The 24617-nt window shown below is 39.2% G+C and overlaps 1 protein-coding gene across 1 annotated transcript in view; it reads left to right on the top strand.

The window, feature by feature from the left end:
• The first annotated feature begins 1543 nt into the window (after nucleotides 1-1543).
• The window catches only part of LOC135578605 (orofacial cleft 1 candidate gene 1 protein homolog), a 44292-nt gene continuing 21218 nt past the window's right edge, over nucleotides 1544-24617 (top strand). The window contains exons 1-5 of the mRNA XM_065053399.1: nucleotides 1544-1646; nucleotides 3271-3326; nucleotides 9646-9712; nucleotides 10021-10197; nucleotides 21728-21814. Coding sequence (XP_064909471.1) covers nucleotides 3315-3326; nucleotides 9646-9712; nucleotides 10021-10197; nucleotides 21728-21814 — 343 coding nt within the window. The 5' untranslated portion in view covers nucleotides 1544-1646; nucleotides 3271-3314. The remainder of the gene's footprint in view (nucleotides 1647-3270; nucleotides 3327-9645; nucleotides 9713-10020; nucleotides 10198-21727; nucleotides 21815-24617) is intronic.

Here is a 24617-nt window from a genome sequence, read left to right on the forward strand (position 1 = left end):
GTCCAATGGGAATTACAAGTAGGTTGTTAGGGTTGTCATTTACTCAGTGTTTTCTGCTGATATTGTAGCACAGAGATCCCACAGCTCTTCTTCCTAGCATGTGATAAATTGTGTACCAGGTGAAGGTGAGAAAGGAGTGAGGGCAGCCACCGTGATGACAAACTGTTGCTTTGCTGTTCCTGCTTTGAACCTGCTATTTCTCTGCCAGCCATCACCAACGCCTTAGCTGTGCCCAGCATTGCTCTCCTTGGGCTGTGATAACATGCCCGTGCATTCAGGAGAGCTTTAAGGAGATGCTGCGTGCATGGCTACAAACAGCACAGTTTTTCCTTCTGTGTGCTGGCATGGCAAGAACAGCACATTTTATGGCTACATTTGGAAGACCCTCACATAGAGGGTCTTCATGCAACTGGAGTGATTTCCAGTAGCTGATATAACATGTGGTATCAACTAGTGTGAGAAAGAGGTACCTCAGCCTGCTCCAGTGGGAGGGTTTGTTTTTCTTTTTTGATCTCTTCCAGGAGAGAACAGGGGCACATCAATACAGTTGTGGTGCTGTAAGAGTAATTTTTTTTTGCATCTCTCTCTATTTAATTTCTTCATCTTTGTCTTAAAAAGAGATTGTTTTTGTTATAGAAAGAAGTTACCGAGTTATGTTGCAAAATTGATGTAGCTTCCTTAGTTATTCCTCTTATGGAAAAAATAGCACAATTGGGGGAAAAAAAAACAACAAAAAAGTGGAAGTATCCAGTTTAAGAACTTCTAAGTGGTTGTTCTATTTGTCATTTTACTACAAATGTACTTAAAAATAACTGAAGTCCACCAGTAAACCATAAAAAACATTATGTCAACTGGGTATAAAATAAAATATCTGATGGGATTTGAATATTTTTTGTTGCTTTTTTGATTGATGGAAAAATCATGTACTTTCCTTTTGCTGTGCTTTCAGGACTGCAAGCCAGTTTAATGCTAATGATTCAGCAGTTATCCAGCTAAAGAAAAGAGACTGGTAAGATTAAGTAAGGCCATAGTCAACACTAGTTAATACAGCACTGAAAGTGTTGCCTGATTAGTATTAAAAAGAAAAAAATGAAAAGTAATATCTAGCACCTTCATTTAAAAAAAACAACAAAGTTGTTCCACACCCTAACAAACAATAACAGGCTACCCAGAAAGGTTGTGGAGTCTTCCTGTTCTGGAGATATTCAAGACCCACCTGGACACATTCCTGTGTGATCTGCTCTGGGGAACCTGCTTTAGCAGGTGGGTTGGACTAGATGATCTCCAGAGATCCCTTTCAACCCCAGTCATTCTGTGGTTCTGTGAAAATTCCCCATCAAACACAAATAAAGGGAAGTTCCTGAACTCTAAGAAAATCACTGTTAAGGCACTAATGTTATCAATGTCTCCTCTGAACTCATAGTTTATATATCTTTGCCTTTGCATTCCTAATTTGGTCTATCACATTCTTTAAGATGAGACTGCAAGTCTTCCCACTGATGTTTGGATTCCTGGGACTACTGTGGATTTGAAAGTCCTTGTTGCTTCTCATCAATGAGCAGATGTTGACCATGGAGCGAAATGTTGAGTTTACATCTTAGTCAGTTCTGTCTGCTGGCAGCTTCTTGTGATTCTATCTTGAAAAGGTGGGGAGTCATTTCAAGCTTTTATTCTCTTTGGTTCTTTCAGGTTCTTGGTTTATGTTGCTCCTGTTTGAGCCATAACAAGGAATGTGCAATGCCATTGGACTTAAAACTAGTTACCTGCTGCATTCAGTGGACATGCAGTCAGATTAGAACAGCAGCTGGAAAAGTGATGCAAGTACTTCCTTGGCCTGGAAACCCATCCTGGATTTTGGAAGTGGGACTCTGGTGTTGTTTTCTGAGACATAATGATGACTTAGATACACGACCTTAGCCTACCTGTATGGTCTCAGTGGAGCTTTATTTTCAATGTCGCAGAGCACTACAGAGGAAACAATTTTTAGCATGGTTTCTGCAACAGCAGTGGGCTATGGCACAGGGGCTGTTTGGGCAGGGTTGGCCACAGGAAGAGCAGGAGTTGCTGGAATCACAGCCCCTGGCATTGCTGCAGTGGCCTTGACACCTCAAGGAGGGCATAGAAATCGAGGGGCTATGGCAAAGGTCAGCAGACTCTCAGCATCAGCAAAGCCTGGGCAAAAGCTCAGCCTTTCATTCATTACTGAGCAATCAAAGTGACAATGCAGCCTTTTTCTGCAGAGAATTTCTGGCTCCGTCCACTGTCCATTGTAGTGATTTCAATTAAATGTAAGTGTGTACTTAGAATTAAGCACTTCTTTGCCTGCTGCCCTCAGGAGAGAGGATTTCCTCAACTGAGACCAAACATGTACTTTGTACAGGGCATCTCCTGACCCAGAAGGTCAGTTAAAGCTTCTGAGAGACTCTGAAGGGATATTTTTAATTGTTCGAAGTCTTGTTTTGTTTTCAGGTTCCGAAAAATGTGTGTTTATATAAATGAATAAGGGAAAAACTGGCAAAGGAAGAGGCTTGCTATTCATTGCAGTTCACGTCCTGCAACTGCAGAGTTAGTTTGAGTTTTGCCACTGATTTCAGTGAGCAGAGGGGCAACCTGTCTAGCCTTTTTGAATTAATAAATTTTTTTCTCACAGAGAAAAAAGTTGCTGGTATAAAATTGAGGCATTTTTTGCTGATGTGATATATACCGTGCAAAATTATTGTATGTTTGCTTAATGGTTATAACCTTAGAGTAGAGAATACTTTTCATTCTTCTAATGGAAATCCCAGCACAGGGAGCGAGGCACAAATGGGTGTCACCTGAATGCTTGACCACAGGAGCACTGCTGAGCCCGGCAGCTTCAGTATTGTAATCTTCAGGTTCAGGATATTCCCCAGCAAACTCTGTTATTTTAGTAGTTTTTCTACCTGTGGTAGAAATTATCTACTTCTGGACTACTTCCACTCAAAGCTACATCTTTGGTGTTACTCCATTTGAACTTAAACTATGTTTTTCTTGTTTTTTGGTGTTTTGTTTGTTTGTTTGTTTATTCAATGTGATCTGACACAAAGTTGTTTTCAAAAAGATGAAGTGAAGGACCAGCCCTATATTCTCCCTTTACTCTTTGGCAAGGCAGGATCTGCAGCAGAAAAAGACCCCACATCCTGGCAGATTTCTAGGCTGGTGCTCTGTAAGTCTGTGTGTTAAACCTAATGATATTAATGACTGCGTACAGACTGAAAATTCAGATGTGCTCTCTCTCCTTTGTTGCAGGAGGAAGTGTTTTCTGCTGCAGGCCTGAGAAAGGGCAGGGTGGCATGGAGAAAGAGGTAAGTGAAGAAAAACCACACTCTAAAACAGAAAAATTAAAGGGACTGTTCCTAGCGTTGCTATTTCATAATATTATTTGTAGTGTGATGGGAGGGGAGTTAGCAGACGTGTAGGCTCCTTTATACCATTGACAAGTCAAGGGGATGATTAACGAGAGTAGCAGACAATGTAATGGTAAGAGAAGGCCCACAGAAGTTAAACAAAAGTGCCTTCAGAATTTAGAGAATTCCCATGATCCATAGTTGGACCTCATTGTGCTTGTCTACTGTTTCTATTTTTGATTAGATTTATAAACACAGCACCACATATTTTCATGTGGCTCATAGCCCCAGGGCAGAGAGAGATTGACTGCGCTGAAACTGTGAGGCTTGTGAATTTCGGGCAAGGGATGGAGTGAAATAAGTAGTGTAATTGTTTTTGTGGAGTGACCGTGGGACCTTCTCTGTTCTGAATTACACATGGTTCAACCCTTTGACCTAACCAACCTCGGCAATGCCTGGTAGATCTCCTAAAGCTGTGCTGAAAGGTCCTATCAGTGACATGTTGGAACATTATCTGCCATGTGAGATGTGTGCCAACAACCATATTAAACTACATTAATTACTAGTGAGGCCATGTTTGTGACAATCTCAACTTCATTTAACCCACCATCATGTTAGTTATTGTTTAAACAGGAAGTACAAATGGGGACAATTTATGAAATCAAAATGCAGCACCAATGTTTTCTTTAATAAATTGTATGTTTTCCTTTGTTTTATTTCCCTTCCACTTTTTTCCCCAGAACTTTTGTTCTTGTCATCAGCTCTGTAGACTGAGGTTTTTGAAGTCTTTTCTGTCTTAAGAGTAAGCAAGAAAGTCTACTTCTTGGTACCTACACTAATATGCTGGTGAAACTGTTTTTACTTTTGATGCAATCGTAAATGATACATAGGTTGACTGAAAGTGCCATGCTTGTTTTCTAGCAAGAAAGAACCATGCTAAGGTAGTTTATGTAAGGCTGAAAGATCACAAGTGGGTTATTTGCTTGAGGTACACCTTCACTGCTTTCCACTCCAGCTAGCGTGTCTCTGCATGGCAACGCTCGCACACCTCTGGATCAGGGATGAAGCATGCATTTCTTTTTAATTCTCATAAGCCAGACTCTGTAGGTAGCAAAGCTTACCATGGGACCTTAAAAGGCAGACCAGTATGTAGAAATTCAGAAGGATTCTTTGCACATGGTCATTTTCTGAAACAATTCTGACTTTTATAGGGGAAGAGGCAAAAGCTCTGCTGCGTGGGCAGTGTACAGGTTCAATCGTGCCTAGCTGTGCCCAGTATTATATTAGACCAGACACATGGGGTTATAACTTCCACCTACACACTGAGCTGCTCTTTTCTGTCAAGGCTTTTCCTTTAGTCTCATTCTCTAGGTAGAACAGGCTTAAATGAAGTGCGTATTTATTTATTTATTAATTGCTGCAGAGTCAGCTAAAAAATATGTTTGACCCTACTAAGTGTCATTCTCATTAGCAATGAAGAGTTTGCTCTCTGCAAAATCTAGCATGGAGTGCTTAAAGCAGACAGGTGCAAATTACAAGCTATTTCTCTTTGGCTGCTATCCCTTAAATAGACAAAGTAATAGGCTAGGAGAAGTGAAAAGGTTCCAGCTGCATACAGGAAAGCTTTAACAGGGACTTAGCAGCTGGTTGCAAGAATTAAAGGCTGTAAATACCAACTAATGCACTTCTCTGTGTGTGTTCACAGAGGAATACGTCTTTAGTAAGGCTCCCTTTTTATGCGAGAGGATTCTTCTTTGAAAACTGTGCTCTGCTTTATGTTGAAAGGCTAATGTTCTTGCTGAAGTGAATGAGAACAGAAGCCAACATACCTGTTCCTGTTTACCATCATTACACTCCTTAGAGCAATTCAGGCACTATTAGGTTCTTGGAGCCCTACCAGAGTAACAATATTTCCAGCTACTTCTCTTTTGGCTGTATTCAAACAAGGTCCTAAAGGAGAAAAAAACAAAAAACAACAAAAAAACACCCCCCCCCCCCCAAAAAAAAAAAAGGCAAAAGCAACCCACAAACCAACAACAACAACCAAAAAAACCAACAACACAACCAACCCACAAACAAAACCATGGATGAATCTGCTGAGCTAGTTTGCTGATGTTAGAAACAGTTGTTCATATTAGGAACACCTAATTTAATTTCATGAAAGAGACATAACATGCCAGTACGTGTATGAATCTAAGGTACGCATTTCCTAAAAGGAACTAAAACTCTGTCATTCCAAAGTTGCTCTTCTTTTTGACTTCCAGCTTGCATGGGGACTGCTGTCTGGAAGCAGTAACTTTAACTTTAACTCTAAGGCTGCTGATGAGGTCTGTCTGTGTGATCTTCGTAAGCAGATAAGGGTAGGGAGACAGCTCAGAGCAGAGCTTGTTTACAGCAGGACAGAAGAAAACAGCTAGACATAAATGAGGGCTGACGGTTTCATGAAGCACAATTGGTTGATCACAGATTCAATATGACTGCCCTGAACTGAGCGATGATCCGTACAGTATGCAAAATTCACTTTCTTGCTGGTCTGTGCCCACCAGCCTTCCAGCAGCTTTCCCAGAGCCCCTCAGCCACGGCTTTGAGTGGAACCAGAGCTGAACGCAGCATTGTTGTACCCAATTCCTTTTGACAACAATCACATTCTTTTAAAAACTTCATAGGTTTTAGTTGTCACTGGTTATAAATGAGGGTTTTTTCCCTCGCTGTTGCTGCTGCTGCTGCTGCTGTTGTGGTGCTCGCTGCTCTCCTGCAGACCCGAGGACGGCGGGTTCTGATGCTCCTGGTTTTCCTTTGTTTCAATTGGTATCGAAGAGCAGGCGGTGGGTGCGTTTTAATGACGATGGCATGCAAAAAGCATTTAAAGGTTTAGGTCACTTTTTGAGTGACATGGTGATTAGGCTGTTCTGTGCTCAGACACTTGTAACTCCACTTGTTTTTGCTGTAATGCAGCACACTAAAGGTAAAAAGGCATTTTTTAAAAAAACAAAGTTAAAAGTCAAGACTTTGTTTTTCATCAGCTGTGGTGGAGCTTTGAAATAGGATAAATTGCTATCAGCAGCAGCATCACCCTTTAAACTTTGCAAGCAAAGGACATCCCCCTTCTCTGTTCTGATTGTGGTTAGACAGGTCTGATGTGTATTTTTATGGATGCAAGCCGGATTGCCTCCACTGCAGGTGTAAACTAGCACAGTCTTTGTATCACTTGAAGCTCTGGCCTCAAGCCGTGTAACTTCGCTTTTTTGTAGGAATGTTTTTTTTGTGTTTATTTTTGGATAGTGTTCTACAATTAGAATGGTGGCTTTCTGTACAAATGTGCATTCGTCTAGGTATGTTCACACAACTGGACTTTGCCTGAAAATACGGCAAGTGGTCACTGAAAGAGTTTTATTTAATTTGCTATTGGAAACCTAAGTTTTGCAGATACATGTGAAGTGATTAAAGAACAATTGCTTTAGACATAAAATTGCATAAATCTATACATTAACTAGTAGTGACTAATGATAAAAATGAATATAAAATGCCACTGGATAATTTCCTGCCTAATTTCTGATGAGAAGGCAAAGTATCAGAAGGGTAAGAGTGCTGGGGAGGAAAACCTAAAACGACGAGTTGGGGGGCAAGAGTGTAATTTACACTACTTAAAAGTGCTCATGTGTAAAAGACAGAAGGATGAGGAAATTGGCTGGAGATAGGTATGAAAGGAAAATATCTTCTAGTTTCCTCTGAAGCACAAAGTGACAAGAACATGTGTTGATTACACAAAGGCAACCACCAAAATAGTCTGTTATTCAGTTATGTTGAGCAGTGATCCTGGCGGAATTCCTCTCTGCTGTTGAAAATCAGGTGTTGCTTTCATTCTAAAAATATGAAATAATGAAAACACCTTTTAAAAACTTGATCACATTAAGGAAAAAGGCCATAATTTGTTTTGAAGTTCTTTGTAGGTGTCACAAGCCTGTTACATCAACTACTTAAAAATACTAATTTGCATTTGAGTGAAAAGCCAAAGAATGCAGTCTATTGTGTCTCTGAAAAAAAACCCTGCAAAATTTGCTGCTAACTACACTGAATGCTTATAAAAATCCTGCCCAACAACCCCAGTGAAAAAGAAAAACAATAAACAAAAAAATGGAACACAAAAAACCCCAAACAAACAAAACCAGGACAAACCCCAACAGAAACATTTTAGAAAAAAACAAATAAACAAACAAACAAAACCAACCAATCAACCAAAAAAATTAAACCCCCAAACACAAAGAAAACAAGCCAAAACACACACAGAACCCCACTCCAAAACATCATGACCCACTGTGTACCATTGTTAGATATGGAGGAGGAGGAATGCTTTTTTTTTTCTTCTTGCGTTTTACAGATTGCAACAACTGAAGAGTTGACTATGACCAATGTAGCCTGCAATTGGATTTGCTACGAAAATCCAACATGCAGAAGGAATACATAGAATGTAATGAGAATCATCTTAATTCCATCAAAGTTGCAGACGTATGCTGATTTACAGCAGTTCAAAACTTGTCCCAGAATTTTTGTCTAGTTGTTGTTTTCTTTAGCTGTTAACAAAAAGTTTAAGGTTTTGTGTGGTGAATAGATGCAGCATAATAAGTATAGTTATCACACGGCAGTGTTAAAAATGCTGCTAGAATCTTGAAAACAGACTCAAAATTTTATGGTATGCAGGAATGCAGCAATGCTTTAATATTGTAAAAGAGATACAATTCTGAAGGCACTAACAGAGCAAATATACATTTTTGAAAGATTTTTCAGATGTGAAAAAATCAAAAGCAGTAGGGTGAATTTTTGAACCTCTTGAACTCCTGTCAAAATTATCATTAACTTCAGTTGTGCTGCATCTGGCTTGTAGGAATTGTTTCTGTGATAGTATTTATTTACTGTAGCTCTCAGAACGTGTCTGGTCATTTGTCTTTTAGTAGGGTAATAGTGTTAATTTAGAAGAAGTCTTCGAAAAGAACATATATGCATGTGTGCATATATATGTCTATCTATGAGGATATTAATACCTATATTAATCTGTCAGCAGCATGGTTCAGTTATTTTTGACGGATTCATTGATTGTGTCTGCTGAAAGCACTGTTTCTTTTTACTGGAAATTGACACCCACAATCAAATGGGAAAGATGGATGCTGTAAAAATTGCAATATTTCAATTATTTTTGTAATTAATCCTTTTGTATCGATAGTTTCCAGGAGCTATGTTGCCAGGAGTGGTCTTTGTCACTGGACAATTAAGCAGCTGGCTTGAAAAACAACAGTGCTGTTTTCAGAAACTGCAATGTGATGTTTGAAAATAAATGTGTCTGAACTGTTTTCTTACTTTGGTTTTGGCTTTGGTTAATACTCCCGGATGTGCTTTGTTTTAGTTAATCTTTGGGTGTTACTATCTGTTCTAAGGGTCTGTAGCCACACACTAACCCGCATCTGACTCTCTTGCTAGTGCTGCTCAAGGTAGTATACAATGCACTTGGTTTAGCACTTGGGCCTTCCTTATTGTAGTAACTTGACCATATATTTTTTTGTGCCTTTCTTCCCGATGGGAATTAACATGGAACTTGTCCGAGATTAGGTCCTCCAAGATGTCCTGCCCTTTGTTTTCACTGTAACCGTTGTTGGCAACTCTCTGATTTTAAATGAACTTCTCGTTGCTGTAACGAGTCCTGCTTCCCCTCTCCCCTGGTCTGTGATCTCTCTTTTGTGACGTCTACTTGTAAATTGTTTTGGGGTTATTTTTATTTTATTGCCTTGTACAAAGGGTAGAGCTCATTCATTTTTAGCTACTCTGTGATGAACGAATACACTGGTATTGTAAGTGTACCTAGAAAATAAGAGAGTGGGGGATGTCAGGAAAGTCTGCCTATAAATATGCTGCATAACCAAACTTTTCTAAATGAAGTGCTGCATTTCTGCAAGTGGAATAAAACAGTTGCTGCTGAATGCATGCTGTAAAGACAAGTCTTATAATGATCTTCATTTGTTGAGGTTTCTTTGCATTAATTAAAACTGGGAAAAAAACAAAGTATTTTAATGTGACCTTCATTTGGCATTTGTTTTAACTTTTCTTTTCCTATTTTATTTAATTCTTCCACTTCTGTTGTTCAATTAGTGTTTGACCCCTTTAGCAGAGATGTAAATTAAATGACATTTCAATGCCATCCCATATTTAAAATACTGTGTTAGTTGTGGATCATAAAGGATGATCTTCGTTCTTTAGCTAATTTATTCATTTAACAATTTCCCTCCAGAAGTTCCAGCAGAAGGCTCTGAAGCAAACTAAGCAGAAGAAATCCAAGTCGGCTGAATTTCTGATGGGTGAGCCTTGCTTGATGAGTTATTGCTCATAATTTGTGTAAGGATTAATTAACTAATTACAGACAAATGGCTGTGGGCGAAATTTTGCTCTTGCTTGTCAGGGTGCAATTTGTAATTATTTTAATCATTTATTCTTTTTTTTTTTTTTTTTTTTTTTAGAGTTAATTTTAACCTAATTCTGTTTTGGCGACATTTGAGGACGATACACTTGAGTCTTTCAGCAAAGGAATTACTAGAAGGAATTTTCTGCTTGTCATTGAAATACACTTTGCTATAATGTGCTCTTATGACCTTCTTGTTTTCTATAGTAAAAGAAGAGAGAGCAGCAACAGAAGGCATTGAAAATCCAGCTTTTAACATCAGCAGCACAGATCTTTCAGCATATCAGCCTTCAGAAGAGGAAGTTATTAGACATGACAAGCCAGATAGCACCCTTGCAGCTCACCAACAAAAACTCAGGCTGCAAGCCCATGCTGAACCAAGAGGTGAGACATCAAACCAGATTAGCCTCAAACGCAGTGACAGCGGTTGCATTCTCCATCCAACCTGCGTGTTCCAGGGCCTGCGCCAGGCGTTCCCATCCTGACGTGTCCAAACAGGCGCCCCTGCAAATACTGGATGGGAAACCCAAAATACTGCTGAAAACATCAGCTCCCTAAATATTAAGAGGCTTGGGCTCTGTCTCCATGCTCCAGTGACTCCCTGTGATGGGGGGCATGGGGATCAGGCTCTCGTGGCAGTGATTCCCCATAATTTCTGTCAGGTTTGGTTTCAGAGGCACCGCAGCCGGTCCAAGCTCACAGATGCTGCTCGCTTGCTGGCTGTTGAACATGGAGGAGTGTTAAACAGCTTACAGATTTGGTGACTGTTTGTTGTCCTTAGGTCTCCCGTATGCCCTCAGTCAATCACTATCTTGCCTCTTCTTTGTCTTTCATTATTTTTTTTCAGCCACTGTTGCTCAGATGCTTGGAGCAGAGAGGCCAGTTTGTTCGACTTGTCTAGGGGAGCGATTCTGGCTTTTAAGCTCAGCTTTGATGCAGCACTCGAAAGAGTCACTGCCTCAGGAAGCAGTCTTTTTATTATTTAGGTTTATTCAAACAAACTATAAGGATCTTCACTGATGTCAGTTTTTGTTTTGCAGAGTGTTGATATCTTTTAACCTGTTATTTAATGATTCCATTTTGAATTATTATTACTGCTGATTGTTGTGCTGAATGGTTATTTTTACTTAGTAATCCAGTGAGGAAGAAGGTGAGGAAAACAATTTAAAGGCCTCTTATGAGCTAAATGAGGAAAATTTTGGGCCAAGACTTAACATAAAAGCAAAAATGCCTGAAATCAGACTCAAAATCTTCCCTAAATACCCATTAAAAAAATTTACCTTATTGGACTGTGTGGTCTCATTTAACTTCAAGTGGACTATGCATCCATGAAAATGCAAATATACGTTCAAGGCCTGTGACCTACCAAGGTACCAAATGACTGGTATGGATATGAAAAGTCCTGATTACTCAGCATTTCTCATTAAACTCACAAACAGCGATGCTGCTCGCTGAGTACCCTTGCATGCCAGCCCGGGTATTTAAATCAGTGAGTGCAGGCTGGTGGGCAGAACTTCAGACTTTTGCTTTTGAAATGCTGGACCTTGTTGTGTTAAGATTCTATCCCTGCAGGACTGGAGAACCCATGGCTCCTAATGGCCTCTTGCAAAATTAGGTTTGGCCTTCCATTTAGCCTTCATATGACTCTGTGCAGTGCTGCATGGAGCAGGAATTCTTCGTCTTTCCTTTGCAGCCTGTCAGAACAGTGATTAAGCAGACAAAGGGATTGATTGTTTTTTAATGAAATAGTCTATCTGGCAAAAAATGAAGTTGGGCTCGCTGGAGACTATCCATGCTTTCAGTCGTCTCTTCAGAAATTCATGAATAGTTCCCTCAAGAAAACAACACATTTTTTTTAAAGCCTGAAATGTGTTTTTAAACATTTTGATTTTTCATCCTAAGTAGCATTTTGTTCAAAAAAAAACCCTAACTGAATATAATCTTTGTGAAAGGAATAGAAATTGTTATATTTTGCCTGGAATGCAATGACTTGATACACTGGTAAGTGTTTCTGTAATGGGAGAGGAAAGCTTGTTGAGAATTGGAAAATTTTGCTTCCCAACACTCTGTTTCCCCCCTCGACCTTCTGTTCATCCAGTTAACCAAAAAAATCAGTTATTCTTGTCCTCTGCCTCTTATTCATGCAGCTATTAAAAAAAACAAAACGTAATTCATTCATATCATCATAAAAAAGTCTAGATTGGAAGAGACCTCTAGACATCATCTGGTCCAACCTTGTGTTAAATTAGTCTAACTTATGTCAGGACTTCTTTGGCAGTCATAGGGGCTAGTTCAAATTTATCAAGGGCTGCTAATAAAGCAACAGCTTCAAGTCTGTCCTGAAACCTGTGAAAAAATTGAAATAAACCTTCTAGCAACTCATGAACTCATTTTCCTCATTCCCAAGTGTAACAATACTTCATTAAAGATAGAATGGAACAAAAGCTAACTACACAGGTAAAAGCAGTGTCACATGAAGGTATCAATACATAAGTAGTCGTATTTCACAGTTCTCAGTGAAGACTAGGTCTACAGGTGGCTTACTCCTTCATGGGGCAATCTCGTGATTTAGGACCACCAGAGCCCAAGGGATTGGTTCTTCAAGCCTTGCTTTGCTTTGCTCCACTTCATGTTCATAGCTACTTCGCATAGCTGCTGTCACCTCAGCTTGTAGCAAAAAACACACATGGTGTTGAAAACAACAGCTGTCCCCTAGTAAAGGGGAAACTCTTCCACAGCTGGTTCTCCTGCCCCTCAGCTCTCAGGAGTCCCTATGCAGTTCACAAGAGAGCTTTTAACATGGAAGGTTTTTTTGTTTGTTTGTTGTTTTACACTGGAAGCTATTTCTCTAGGAGGGGGTGCCTACACATGCCAACATGACTCATCAACCCAAACTTTGCTATGCCAGGAAAATGACAGTCCTTTTGCCACTCCATGCCAAGCTTTCTTAAGGGAAATGCCTGCCAAGAACAACAGCACAGCCCTGGTAAAATAAACATACTTTAGGTCCCTCCAGATGCTAATAAAACACTCTTCCGTTTGGGGTTTTATCCCCTGTGCAACCACTGGGTGCTCTTCCAGCTCTCAGACACCTAGGCTTAGGTTCAGTTATCATACTTACTGGTATTTGTCAATTGTAATGCTTGTTCTTAAACTGTACAATTTAAAAGCAGTTATAACCTTAAGCAAAATTATTTAATCACAGCATTTAGCAAATTACAGGTTGAAAATGCTATATAAACCTCAGGCTTGATTTTCAAGCTACACACTTGAAGGCAGGGCATGGAGATGACATTGCCTGTCCATTATCTTTTCACCCATCACCTGTGTCTTTATATGGTAGCAAATAATAGCTGCAGGAGTTGCTATCACTTCCTCCATCTTGCAACAGTGTCGCAGCCTGTCCTTCTGTCAGCAATTCCTGGAGGGAAGTGTCCTCTAGTAAAACCTCCAACTACTTTTGAGATGCCTTCTCACACACCTTCATGATAAGGATATCAGGAAGGGAGTGTGAACACTCAGCTGCATGTTCAAAACAGCCTTAAAACCTGTTCCTGGAATTTAGCTATGTCTGCACGGGAGGCTGCTCTGTAGAACACACATCACTTGGAGGCTAAATAGCCAGTGCAGAGGTTCATGATATTGCAACTTGTCTGCATCTGCCCCCAAACAGCTTAATTCACAGGTATGTTTACACTATATTGACTTTTCTGTTTCCTCAAATAACAGAATGTCTTCTGGAAAGGAGATTTTGTGAACTGATTATTGTTTTCAAGAAACTGATTAAATCTTTCCAGTATATTTTTAAGAGGCTTTTCCACTTTTCAAACCACATTGGTGGAAACTATTCTTGTGACTCAAAGCACAAGGCTTCGGCGTGCTTCGCTTGTGTGGACACTGAGGCAGAGCATGAGGCTTCATCTGCAGTCACCCTGAAGGCTTGTGATGGAAATAAAAATAAAACCTCTGGTTCCTAGTCTAATGCTCTGTTTCTTAAGCTATTCGGTGTCTTACACTGTTGTATTTCCCATGATGAACAAAATTCCAAATTTTGTTGTCATCATCAGTAGACCGCTGTCCAGGAATAGGCCGTTGAGTAACTCTTTCTGCTGTATGCTTTCTATCATTGCTCTTATATGGTGAAGACTTGGTACTGCTTTTATATATTTTAGAGACCCAGGCGAACTGGTTGACTATTTACTCAGATTGATCTCCTGATTTTTTTAGCCAGCTAATTGGTGGCTGTGTCTTGTGCCCTATTTTATCTTCTGATTCTATGCTGACTCTGCTGATTGCTCCTATCACATTCATTTCTTTCACATACTGCTTGTGAAATTAAGGTCATCTAGCAGTGGCCTTGTCTTTGCCAAACTGCAATTTATTTGTTTCTGAACGTACTTGGAGTTTCCTCTAGACTAAGTTTGACCAACTTTTTTGCCTTTCTTCCCTAAGCAAATATTGAATTTGCCAGGAATTTTTATGTTGGCCACCCCTATGAGAGGTCTAATAGACAAATTTCCCTAGGAAATATACTTGGGGTTAGATCACCCAAACCCAGAGTGACAGGAACCTGTGTCTACTAGTTTCTCAATTGTCAACTACCTGATCTCAAGGTGAGCCAATATTGGCTTTTCTCTTTTTTTTTTTTTTTTTTTTTTTTTTGAGTTTAAACCCCAAGCACTTTTTAAAGTGTCCTAATGTTCCAGCTGACTTTCTAAATTCTCTGCCCAGCAAAGGGCTTCCAGCATTTGTTCTGACAAATTAGGCTGTAATCTTTCTGGGATGCCGACCATGTGTGCAAGCTGCAGAATCCAGGCAAGGGGCTTTTTGAGCATCCTTCCACTACGTGGTCTGCAGTGCACCTGGCAGTTGCATAAACACCTTCAGAGACTGTGATGCTCTATGGCTCTTGCATGGAAGATGAAAGGCTAATTGTGTTCTCCTGTATCTTGCACACTTGTACAAAGGTTAGAGGCAGTCTGACCCTAAATGTTGATGCTCCAAGTTACAATTGTCTCCAGATAACAAGATGTGTTCATTTCCACCCCACCACTCTGCCCCCCATCATCACCAATACACAAATATTTTTTTCAAAACTAGATTATCTCCTAAAATCAAAAACTCTAGCTAATTCTACCATTTTATCTGCAACAGGCACTGTTAGCATCTCCTATCATGCTCCAATGCATTTGCCCACAGAAATTAACAACATTTGAGGGGGTAGAAGAAAAAAAGAAAAAGGAGGGAAAGAAAGCTCTTTTAATTGAAGACTAGGAACTATTCTTCTAATTAGTCCAGGTACAATGTGGCATTAAAGTGGCTGTACTGCTTTTGGGAGCAAATTAGCATCTCTGTGTGGTGCTCTGAGGTACCACCTCCTAGCTGCAGAGCTAGGTTAGATGTATCTGACACAGGGCTATATGCATCCTATGGGGAAAATCCCCTTATAAAATAGAGCAGTTCTGCTTCTCATCAACAGCCAATGTAGAGAGGAGACTTTGCTTAAGGAATGGTTACTGCCAAAGGTGGTTCAACTGCAACAGGGCAATACAAGCACTTTCTTGCTTAAGCATGTAACTGTGTGAGTACCTTGACCTGGGAATATACAGGCAAAAATAGGGCTTTGTGAAGGATCTGTGTGGTATATCAACTTGCTGAGAAAAATATCAGCAAGTGCAGTCTGTTTACAGAGACCTGGAGGCTGAAGCCTTTTGAACAGGGTCTAATTTCATTCTAAAGAGTTGCCAAGTACCCTCTGGAGAGACAGTGAACACAGGGGAAAAGCAGGCATCTGTTGGAAACTCACGTTTGTGCTGCACATGAAGGAAATGGGAGCTTGCAACACTGGCTACTTCTGTTGGACAGAATTTTTTGGATAAAGAATGGGACCAGAAATATGAATCAAAACTGTACTCTTGTTTTCTTAAACAATGGCAAAGTTTATATCTAATAATTCAAGTTCTGCATATGTGGTTCTGTACTTTCTGATTCCAACAGGGACTTGAAATGGAAATGCCAAACCCAGTATGCACGGCATGGTGTATCACCATGTATGCATAGGAATAAAAAGGGTTGTCATTGGAAGTAATTTTGCGTTGAATTACACAATGTGTAATCCAATTGAAATCAGCAGAACGGCACAAGGTGTAATGTAGTGTGCAAAACGTGATCCATTGCATGCAATTTCAAGAACAGGAATACTGTACAACTCATCTAAGTAATGTGCTAAAATTGAATTTCTGAAAGGTAAGAGAAGAAGAATTGTGAAGAATGGATGCATTTTATAATTGGGAAATACTCTTTCAGGAGGTGACAGAAAATGTATTTTTAAGGCTAAATGATTACACTTGGAAATTGTTTGCTTCATAATAGTGCTGTTGGACCCTTGAAATTCAGCAAGTTCTCTCATTGGAATAGTGTGGCACCAGCTGAACCTACCAGCCTGAGAGTTCTTGGTAACCATTTTCCGCATTGACCTGTATTACATTATCTAATAATGTTCCTAAATGAACTCTGTCATCATCAGTAAATCTTTTCCTCATGCCTTTGACCAACAGCATTTCCCCAGGAAAGGCAGCAGGTCTTGCACTGGTGTCCCTTGGTGCAGTGCTCTCTGTTGCCTGCAAGGAAAAAACCAAGACAAAACAAACAACAGAAACCCAACAGTTCCCACGCTGTACCTTTGCTCAAACAGCAGGAAATGTGATAAGTCTTCCAGGAGTGGAGTGTGGGGGAAAAAAGTAGGTGCTGTGAGTGTGGTACATCATTGTTTGAGCGTTGGGGAAGGCACAGCATGGTCTGTACTAGTCAGGCTCATGAATGGCCCCTCTGCCACTGTCCTGTCAAAGCTGACAAGCAAGTTTATTCAAGGCTTGCAATATAAACATAATACGCAGTTATGTGGTTTACTCATTACCTGCGGTCTCTGCTGAGGATAAGGAAAAAGACATCTGATAGCTTTAAAACTTTTTAAAAATTCAGAAGTCACCTGGTGATGGTAGCATTTAACAAGCTATGTTTTCAAGATATCTACTGTCCAGTTGCTCGCTTAATGCTCTTCAGTTCTAGGATGTCATTAACACATAATTTTTTATTGAATTCTGACTAGTACTCATGAAAATTTGAAGCTCTATGTAAGACACTCTAGGTCCTCATATATTTGGTGATATTCTGGAATAGCTTCATGTTCAGAAGGAATCTTATTTTAGATCTACATCTAAAATAATATTGGTAATATTTATCTATGCTTATACTATAGATGATGGCATTAGATGTAAATCTGAAATAGTAATAATATGTCTTAAGGCATTCAGCTTCTGTACATAACTAGATCAACCTATACAAATTTAATTAAAGGTATTTGTAATGGCCATGAGCTGAGTTAAAGGTAACAGTTATGGTTCAGTAAAGACTATTAAAAATCTAAACTAAAAGTATAACTCATAATAAATTCCTGTTTTTTTCTTGCCAAAATGAAATCACAGAATTAACATTGTTTTGTGGATTATATATCAATTCACTGTGTTCTTCAAAACTGACATTTTATTTTTAACATCTTCCTAACTTTTAAATGTGAGTAAATCTAGCAATACAAAATTTTGGAATAAAAACTCAAAATGTTCTCGTGATATTTTTAAACTTTCCTAAGTTATTTTCCAGTTTTAAATAATTGTTTAAATCAACTAAGAATGTATAAATTCACTGGAAATCCAGTCAGTTTTTTACTCTCCAGAAACTCTCACTGTTTATGCAGTTTTTGTTGCTGATTTTTATTTTTCTTCGCTTCCACAGTTTGTGAGTATTGGATTTTTTTTTTCTTTTTTTTTTTTTTTTTTTTTTTTTTTTAAGGGGACAGGCTTCTTTCTCCTCTCTTATGCTTTAGTAGTTTTTACTTATTTTTTTATAACTCCAGAGACATTTTTCCAAAGTGCCGATTAGAAGCAAAAGCCTGTTATCTACAAAGAAGCAACTTGCAGATAACAAGCTTTGTCAATGTAAGTACTGAATCATACAAACAGGTGAGCAGAAGTGCTAGTCACAAGACCCACTATGTATTGAGGAAGGGTGAATAAATGAAGCAGAGGGAAATGCAGGAGTAATGCAGGAGTTTGAACTCTTCTCTCCCCTTCCTCCTGATGCCAAGACTTAGTTCTTGCTGGCCAAGTTGAGGTGAGAGCAGATTCAGGTCCGAACCCAAGATGTTGCTTTGACTCCTGCGGTTGCTTATTCTTCTCATAAAGAACCAAGGAAATATGCTAGCACAGAACTTTACATTTTGACTGCCCAAAGGGCCATATTTGCAAAGTAAAATGAGGAGTATCTCTAGGGAAATAAGTTCAAATCTGTTGAATGGAGACAGTGAGTATGTACTGTGATGTTTATTAACAGGAGTTGCTGCTGAAACCAGTGCTTTAAGACAGTGGTGTGGAAAGAAGGACTACATTGTTTTTTTTTCACTATTTTTCAGAAGTTCTTTGGGTCAAGATGTTGTCTCAGACTGGAATTTCATCTTTCCAATATTCCTCTGTCTTATTCTAATACAAAAAGCTTTTATGAGTTGCCTTAATAATGCCCAGTAACGTTCTACCAAGTCGTTGGTAGAGACGTGTTGACCACACTGCTGCCTGAAAAGGACAAATTTTCTCTGCATTCTGTCTTGTAATGAAAGCCGGTTCATGCCAAAATTTTTGCTTCTATCCCTGAGATTCACCACTATTCTGAAAACAAGCAACAGTAAATGCTTATTCAAGCTTTTAGTAATCAGTAACCTGGTTATTAATAATTCCTTCATTTTTACATTGGTCATGAGGCACTGAACAAATCCAACAGAGTTTTGTCTATTCTTTCATTAAACTAAACCCCTAGATCAAAAGTACAATATGAATGGAATAATTGCTTGCCATCCAAATTTCATTCTGTGCCCTTGAGGTGATATCGATACGGGCTGTCAGATCTCTTTGTGGAATAGAAGACATTGTAGAAATGTATCTTAGTCATGCCATTCTGTGGTAACTGAGGACATAAGCTGTATAATTGACTACAGACATCTTAGCTTAAAATCTATCTTAGAGTTTCATCCAGTCCTAGTAATACATGTGCAGTCCCATGGGCTGCATCCAAGGATTATGTGAATTTTATTAGCAACTCCTCTTGCTTTAATTAAACTGTACAAATTCCCACCTCGTCACTGTTGTGCCAACACCCTTCTTTCCATTTTTTATTTGCCTTTATAGATAATGTGTGGTTTTGCACTTCAATTCTGATTTCCTGAACTATCCATTGCTTTTTCCATGTGAAATATCATAACACAATTCTGAGGGGTGAATAGGGTTTAAAACTGAGTTAATCAGTTTGAGCGATCCTCTAGATCAAAGCAGTGACCCAGGTTTCTGAAGTGGACCAAGTCTTTGTAGGAGCAGGTATTCAAAATAACTTGCTGACTGAAAGCACCAAACTGCTGTTGAAAATACCTGCAAGCAAGCTCAATATTAACATTTACTTTACTGTGTTTATATCACGAAGCAGAATGATGTGAATTCCTTAGTGGACTGTTAATTTACATGTTATACACTTTCAAATATTTCCAAAAGCAAATGTAAAATGATTAGTAATCTGTTCACATACTCATAAAATGTTATTAGCAAAATGCCTTGGGCAGTATGTTATGTTGACTAAAATTGATAATTCTGTATTTTAAAACTAAGGTAACTCCTCTTGCTCCCAACAAATCTTGGGACCTGCTTAGAGCCCAGACTTCCTGATCACACCAGTTTTCAAGATGTATGTTGAGCTGAGGGAGGAAAAGAAAAAAAAAAAATGGGGTGGGGGAGTGACAAAAAACTATCCACCAAAATCTGCAAGAGCAGTAATCCAAGGTTAGCAGTGATTTTGACTCTTCAGAAAGCTTCACTTAAAGTCTTCTGTGGAGTTATGCAGTTTGAAAAGGCTTGTTACCTATAAAATCACTATCAGGAGATGATTCTGGCATTTGACACTCATTCTACCCATACAGATTTTAAAGTGTGTACGTTGCTCTGGAGAAATCAAACTGGGTTCTTTTTAATGATGCATAACTTTCTGTATCTAGTTGTGCGTGGTTTTGACAGAGCCAAAGCCCTGGACAAAATATCTCATACTCCTCAAAGAAGGGTAGAGGATGTTCTTTTTTTAGAGAGGACCAAAGAGTAAGCTGTTTAACAGTATTTGTCAATGTATCTCTTTTTTTTGAATAATGGTTTCCATACTTCAAGGACTCAAACATAACATGACACTTCCTCCTATTAGCCTATTATTCTGTCCAGAGTAGTTGCCCAAAAGCCTGCTTCTCAGATTTTCACACCAGACCCACAGGATAAAGAACATAGGGTATTAAAATTCAATAAAAGCTGTCATGATATTAAGGCTGTATAAAAAGCCTATGCACTAGCTGAGTATTGCTTGTATGGTTGCAAGATACTTTCCAGCAATTTACATTTACATATATGAAATAATGGAATAAAGAAATGCATCATCATTTTCTTTTTTTAGCACATGGGTGAATTATTTTACCAACATGTGAAGGGGTGTTCGTTTAACATCACAGTGCTTTGTGCTAGAGAAAAACAATTACAGTGAATAAGGTAGAATGGCTCTGTTATTGCAGTACATAAGACTTTGATTACATACTGCCAAGATTCATACCAGCCTAGTAGTTGTTGACAGATAAAGTAACAAAAATGAAACTCATTTATTCTTTCTTTATTGAGACCTCAAGGTAAAGCAAATTTTCAGTTCTTGTACTTACTACATTGAAGGAAGAGAGACTGACAGTCAAAATGTACCAGTCCAGAAATATAAATTAAACCTAGTTTCATATCAAAGTTTCATTTAGTCTCTGAAAAGGAGCTGCTGCTTGGATTAGTTTTGATGCTAGAACAAATACACTGTAGACTACTACAGTGTATCTTGGATGAATTAACCCCCTTGTACATTTAGCTGCTATGTATTTTCTAGGATAGATATCTGTGTCTACTCAAGCAATTTTAAAATTTGTTATGGACTTAATTATTTTTCTTTTTCCCTGTTTACCAATCATTTACTGTGTTTGCAAGCCTCGTGAATGTGAGGTTGGTTTTAATAGTGTGTAGCACTTTTGCTCAAAGAAGGACATACTTTGAGGAAAAAGCTCTCCCTCCCCCCTTGTGTAAAGAAACTCTTCTGGCTTTTGCTGGGAAATCCTTCAGGCATCTAGATGCTGCACTATTCCTTGATAAGTTCAACAAATGAATTTTTTTGTAAACTTGATTAGTTTCTAAAGGGCAGATAAAACTAACTGTGCAAATGGAAAGTGCTAAAATGAGTGGTTTTATCCCATCAAAATCTTGGATTAGTTACCTAGCCCAACTGAATATAATTGCTGTTCAGATTAATGAGGCAGTATTCTAGTATCTCCTCTGTAATTAAACATTTTTGTGGCTGAGTACAGTATTAAAGATGCACCAGACGTTGAAACCTCAGTGGTGAAATTTAAAACTGGTGAAATTAGAGGGGTCAGCTGTGAAACACAAATTCCTCTGCAGCACGGGTAATTCACTTGCACAATGTGTTTCAAGAATAATTTGGCTAATGTGGGGATGATAGTTTTTTTTTTTTTTAAAGTAAAATTCTTATCTTTCTATCATCTAAATTTGAGATTTTTTCTCATTAGTTCCTGAGCAAAAGTAACATAAAGTGCACTTGTTTCCAGAATTACCTTTTCTGACCTTTCACGAGATGATAATTACAGTACTAGTAGGCTTAGAGGACTTGTTAAAAAAATTAAGCTTATAAAGTAGCAAAAAATGCCCCTTTGCTTGCTGGTGTCGATTTCAAAATTAACATTTTGGTTCATGTGCTTCTAATAATCGCTGACCCTTACTTCATGTGCTTTCCACAGGAAATGAATACAGCAGAAATTACTTTGACCCGTTGGTGGATGAGGAAATAAACCCAAGGCAGTGTGGGATGGAGGTCAGTGAAGAAGGTGAGGCAGAATTAAGTATGTAATTTTGGTGTCAGAATATTCTTTTCCATTCATGAAAATGAGGTGACAAAGATCACATATGCAGTTCCATTTAAATATTGAGGTTTACAATTTAAATTATAAGCTTTAACCGCTTATACGCAGTATGCGTAGTCTTTGATCAAGGACAGTGAGTTAATGGAGAGGTAAAAGCAAGGCTATGCTGTATTCACTCTACTACTCCAGCAAAATGAAGCACTTTTGAAGAACATTGTCTACACCACGTTCTCCTTGATTAACAAAGTTAGTCCAGAACTGAGTAGTAAGCTGTAGCTTTTTTGCAACCCTGCTCCCAAAGCTGTTCTTGGAGAGCAATTTTATTACTGAGCTGAACATGTGTTGACTTAACAGAAGGAAAGCCCAGAATCCATAACAGTTCCCAGCATGAGGAGGCTTTTTTTTTTTCTTCCAGTTTGGCTGAGATGTTTAGCTTTGCTGTCTGTGGGTGATAGCAGGGAGTGGGAGGGTGTGACTCTGCAGAGCTGGGAGAACAGAAGTTATGCATAGGTACCAGAGAGATTAACCAGGAGGTGTTGTTGTTCCCTGACAGTGGAGGAAATTTTCCTTCACCGTCATGGCTTTTAGATTAAAAAAGGGTGGGGAATGGGCCTGCCTGAATTTGCATGAACTTAAGTAAGAACATCGTCATGGTAATGAAGTGCTTAGCTCTGCACTGAACGCTTTGGCTCAGCTCCTGTTGTTAAGCACTAACAACCCAGTATCACGCAAGATCTGGTTCTCCGGTGTTGCTTTCCTAGTCCTTCGCTTTTTTAAACCTTGTGCTTATTTGTGCTGCAGGGCACCTAGATACACGGCTGTAATAAAATTTAAAAAAATTTGTCTACTATAAAGGGTCTCCAAGTACACCACTTCTGAAATCTATGAGAAAATTTTACTTTGAGTAGGTACAGAAGGTTAAAATTTTGAGGCAAAACCTTGTGAGACTGAGGAAAGCAGTCTCTAATGCATGTCAGTAACTTGAATTACTGTGTACTGGTGAAAAAAAGTCAAGGTTTATCAAGGGCAAATTACACCTAACTCCTACAATTTCCCCATTCATTTTACAGGACAACAACCTTAGAAGTCAACTTCTGGCTCAGAGTTTTTAATTGAAACATTTTCTTTCTGTAGATGCTGCATTGGTTCATCTCATGATTAGGCTTTATGAGCCATGATCTGCTTCATAACTAGAGAATGAAAAGCATATTAGATTTTTGTATTTATGTGTGTGTGCCTGAAACATGTATGGATAGAGCAGTGACATAAAGGACACATGGAAGCACAGTTCCTGTTGTGAGAAAATGTTCTATTGCTCACAAAATATTCCTTTGCCCATGTTGAGGAGGATGAGTGATACACATTTAACCTTTTTTTAAAAAAATCTGGAACAGATAAAAGGTCTGAGAAAGTCCATTCAGTTTTGGGTCAAGAGAGGTTCTCCTTCCCCTCTACTCTGCCCTGGTGAGACCGCATCTGGAATATTGTGTCCAGTTCTGGACCTCTCAGTTCAAGAAGGACAGGGAACTGCTGGAGAAAGTTCAGTGCAGGGCAACAAAGATGATTAAGGGAGCGGAGCATCTCCCTTATGGGGAAAGAGTGAGGGAACTGGGTCTCTTAAGCTTGGGGAAGAGGAGACTGAGGGGTGACCTCATTAATGTGTATAAATATATAAAGGGCGAGTGTCATGAGGATGGAGCCAGGCTCTTCTTGGTGACAACCAATGATAAGACAAGGGGCAATGGGTATACACTGGAACACAGGAGGTTCCATTTAAATTTGAGAAGAAACTTCTTCATGGTGAGGGTGATGGAGCACTGGAACAGGCTGCCAAGGGAGGTTGTGGAGTCTCCTTCTCTGGAGACATTCAAAACCCACCTGGACACCTTCCTAGGTGTTCCTCCTCTAGCAGGGGGATTGGACTAGATGATCTTTCAAGGTTCCTTCCAGTCCCTTAAATTCTGTGATTCTGTGATTCAGGGGTGGGCGTGGAGAGGTGGTTTGTAGGCACTTGCATATCAGGCTAGACCTGAGATCCATTTGTGAACAGCCATCCTTTGACATACCTCCTTTTTCTCCCCAACAAAAATGTCACTGAAAGTTCTGGATAACACTTGTTTATTAAAGGTCTGTTAGCTATGGTACTGGCCTCAGGTTGCTTGTGTTGACATCTGCAGAGCAGTTATAATGCTTATAATTACCAGCATTTCTGCCAAGAGCAAGTCTTCCACCTTGGAGACATTCAAAATTAGTCTGGACGTGGTCCTGGACAACTTGGCTGTAGATAGACCTGCTTGAGCAGGGTGCTGGACCAGATAACCTCCAGAGGTACCTTTCCACCTCAACCAGTCTGATTTGGTGACACTTACAAACCAGGCTCGTTATCTGTTTTCCTTTTCCTTGCAGAAGTGTTAAATGGGTGGAACTATATACATAGTGGATGGAGGACAGTCAGAACTGAAGTCTGATCCTGCATGCTCATCCTCTGGTTGGAAACAATGATGGCTTACTTTCTTTTTCCATATAGCAACTAGTTACTAGCAAGAGACGAAAGCAGAACAAGATGAAGAAATCAGGGCACACTTTAAAGTTACACTCTTCTTATGACTTCACCAAGTCAGGCCCAAAGCCCGAAGAGAATAGCTGGTGAAAAGCAAATCTTAAGCCACTAACTCTATTATACAAGTTAAATATCATTTTAATGTGTTCATTGTATGGGATTCTTTAATGGGTTATTCTGTGAAAATGAAGATATTAGCAATTATCT

The sequence above is a fragment of the Columba livia genome, chromosome 2 (genome assembly GCF_036013475.1).
Source record: "Columba livia isolate bColLiv1 breed racing homer chromosome 2, bColLiv1.pat.W.v2, whole genome shotgun sequence".
In the NCBI taxonomy this organism is placed as follows: Eukaryota; Metazoa; Chordata; class Aves; order Columbiformes; family Columbidae; genus Columba; species Columba livia.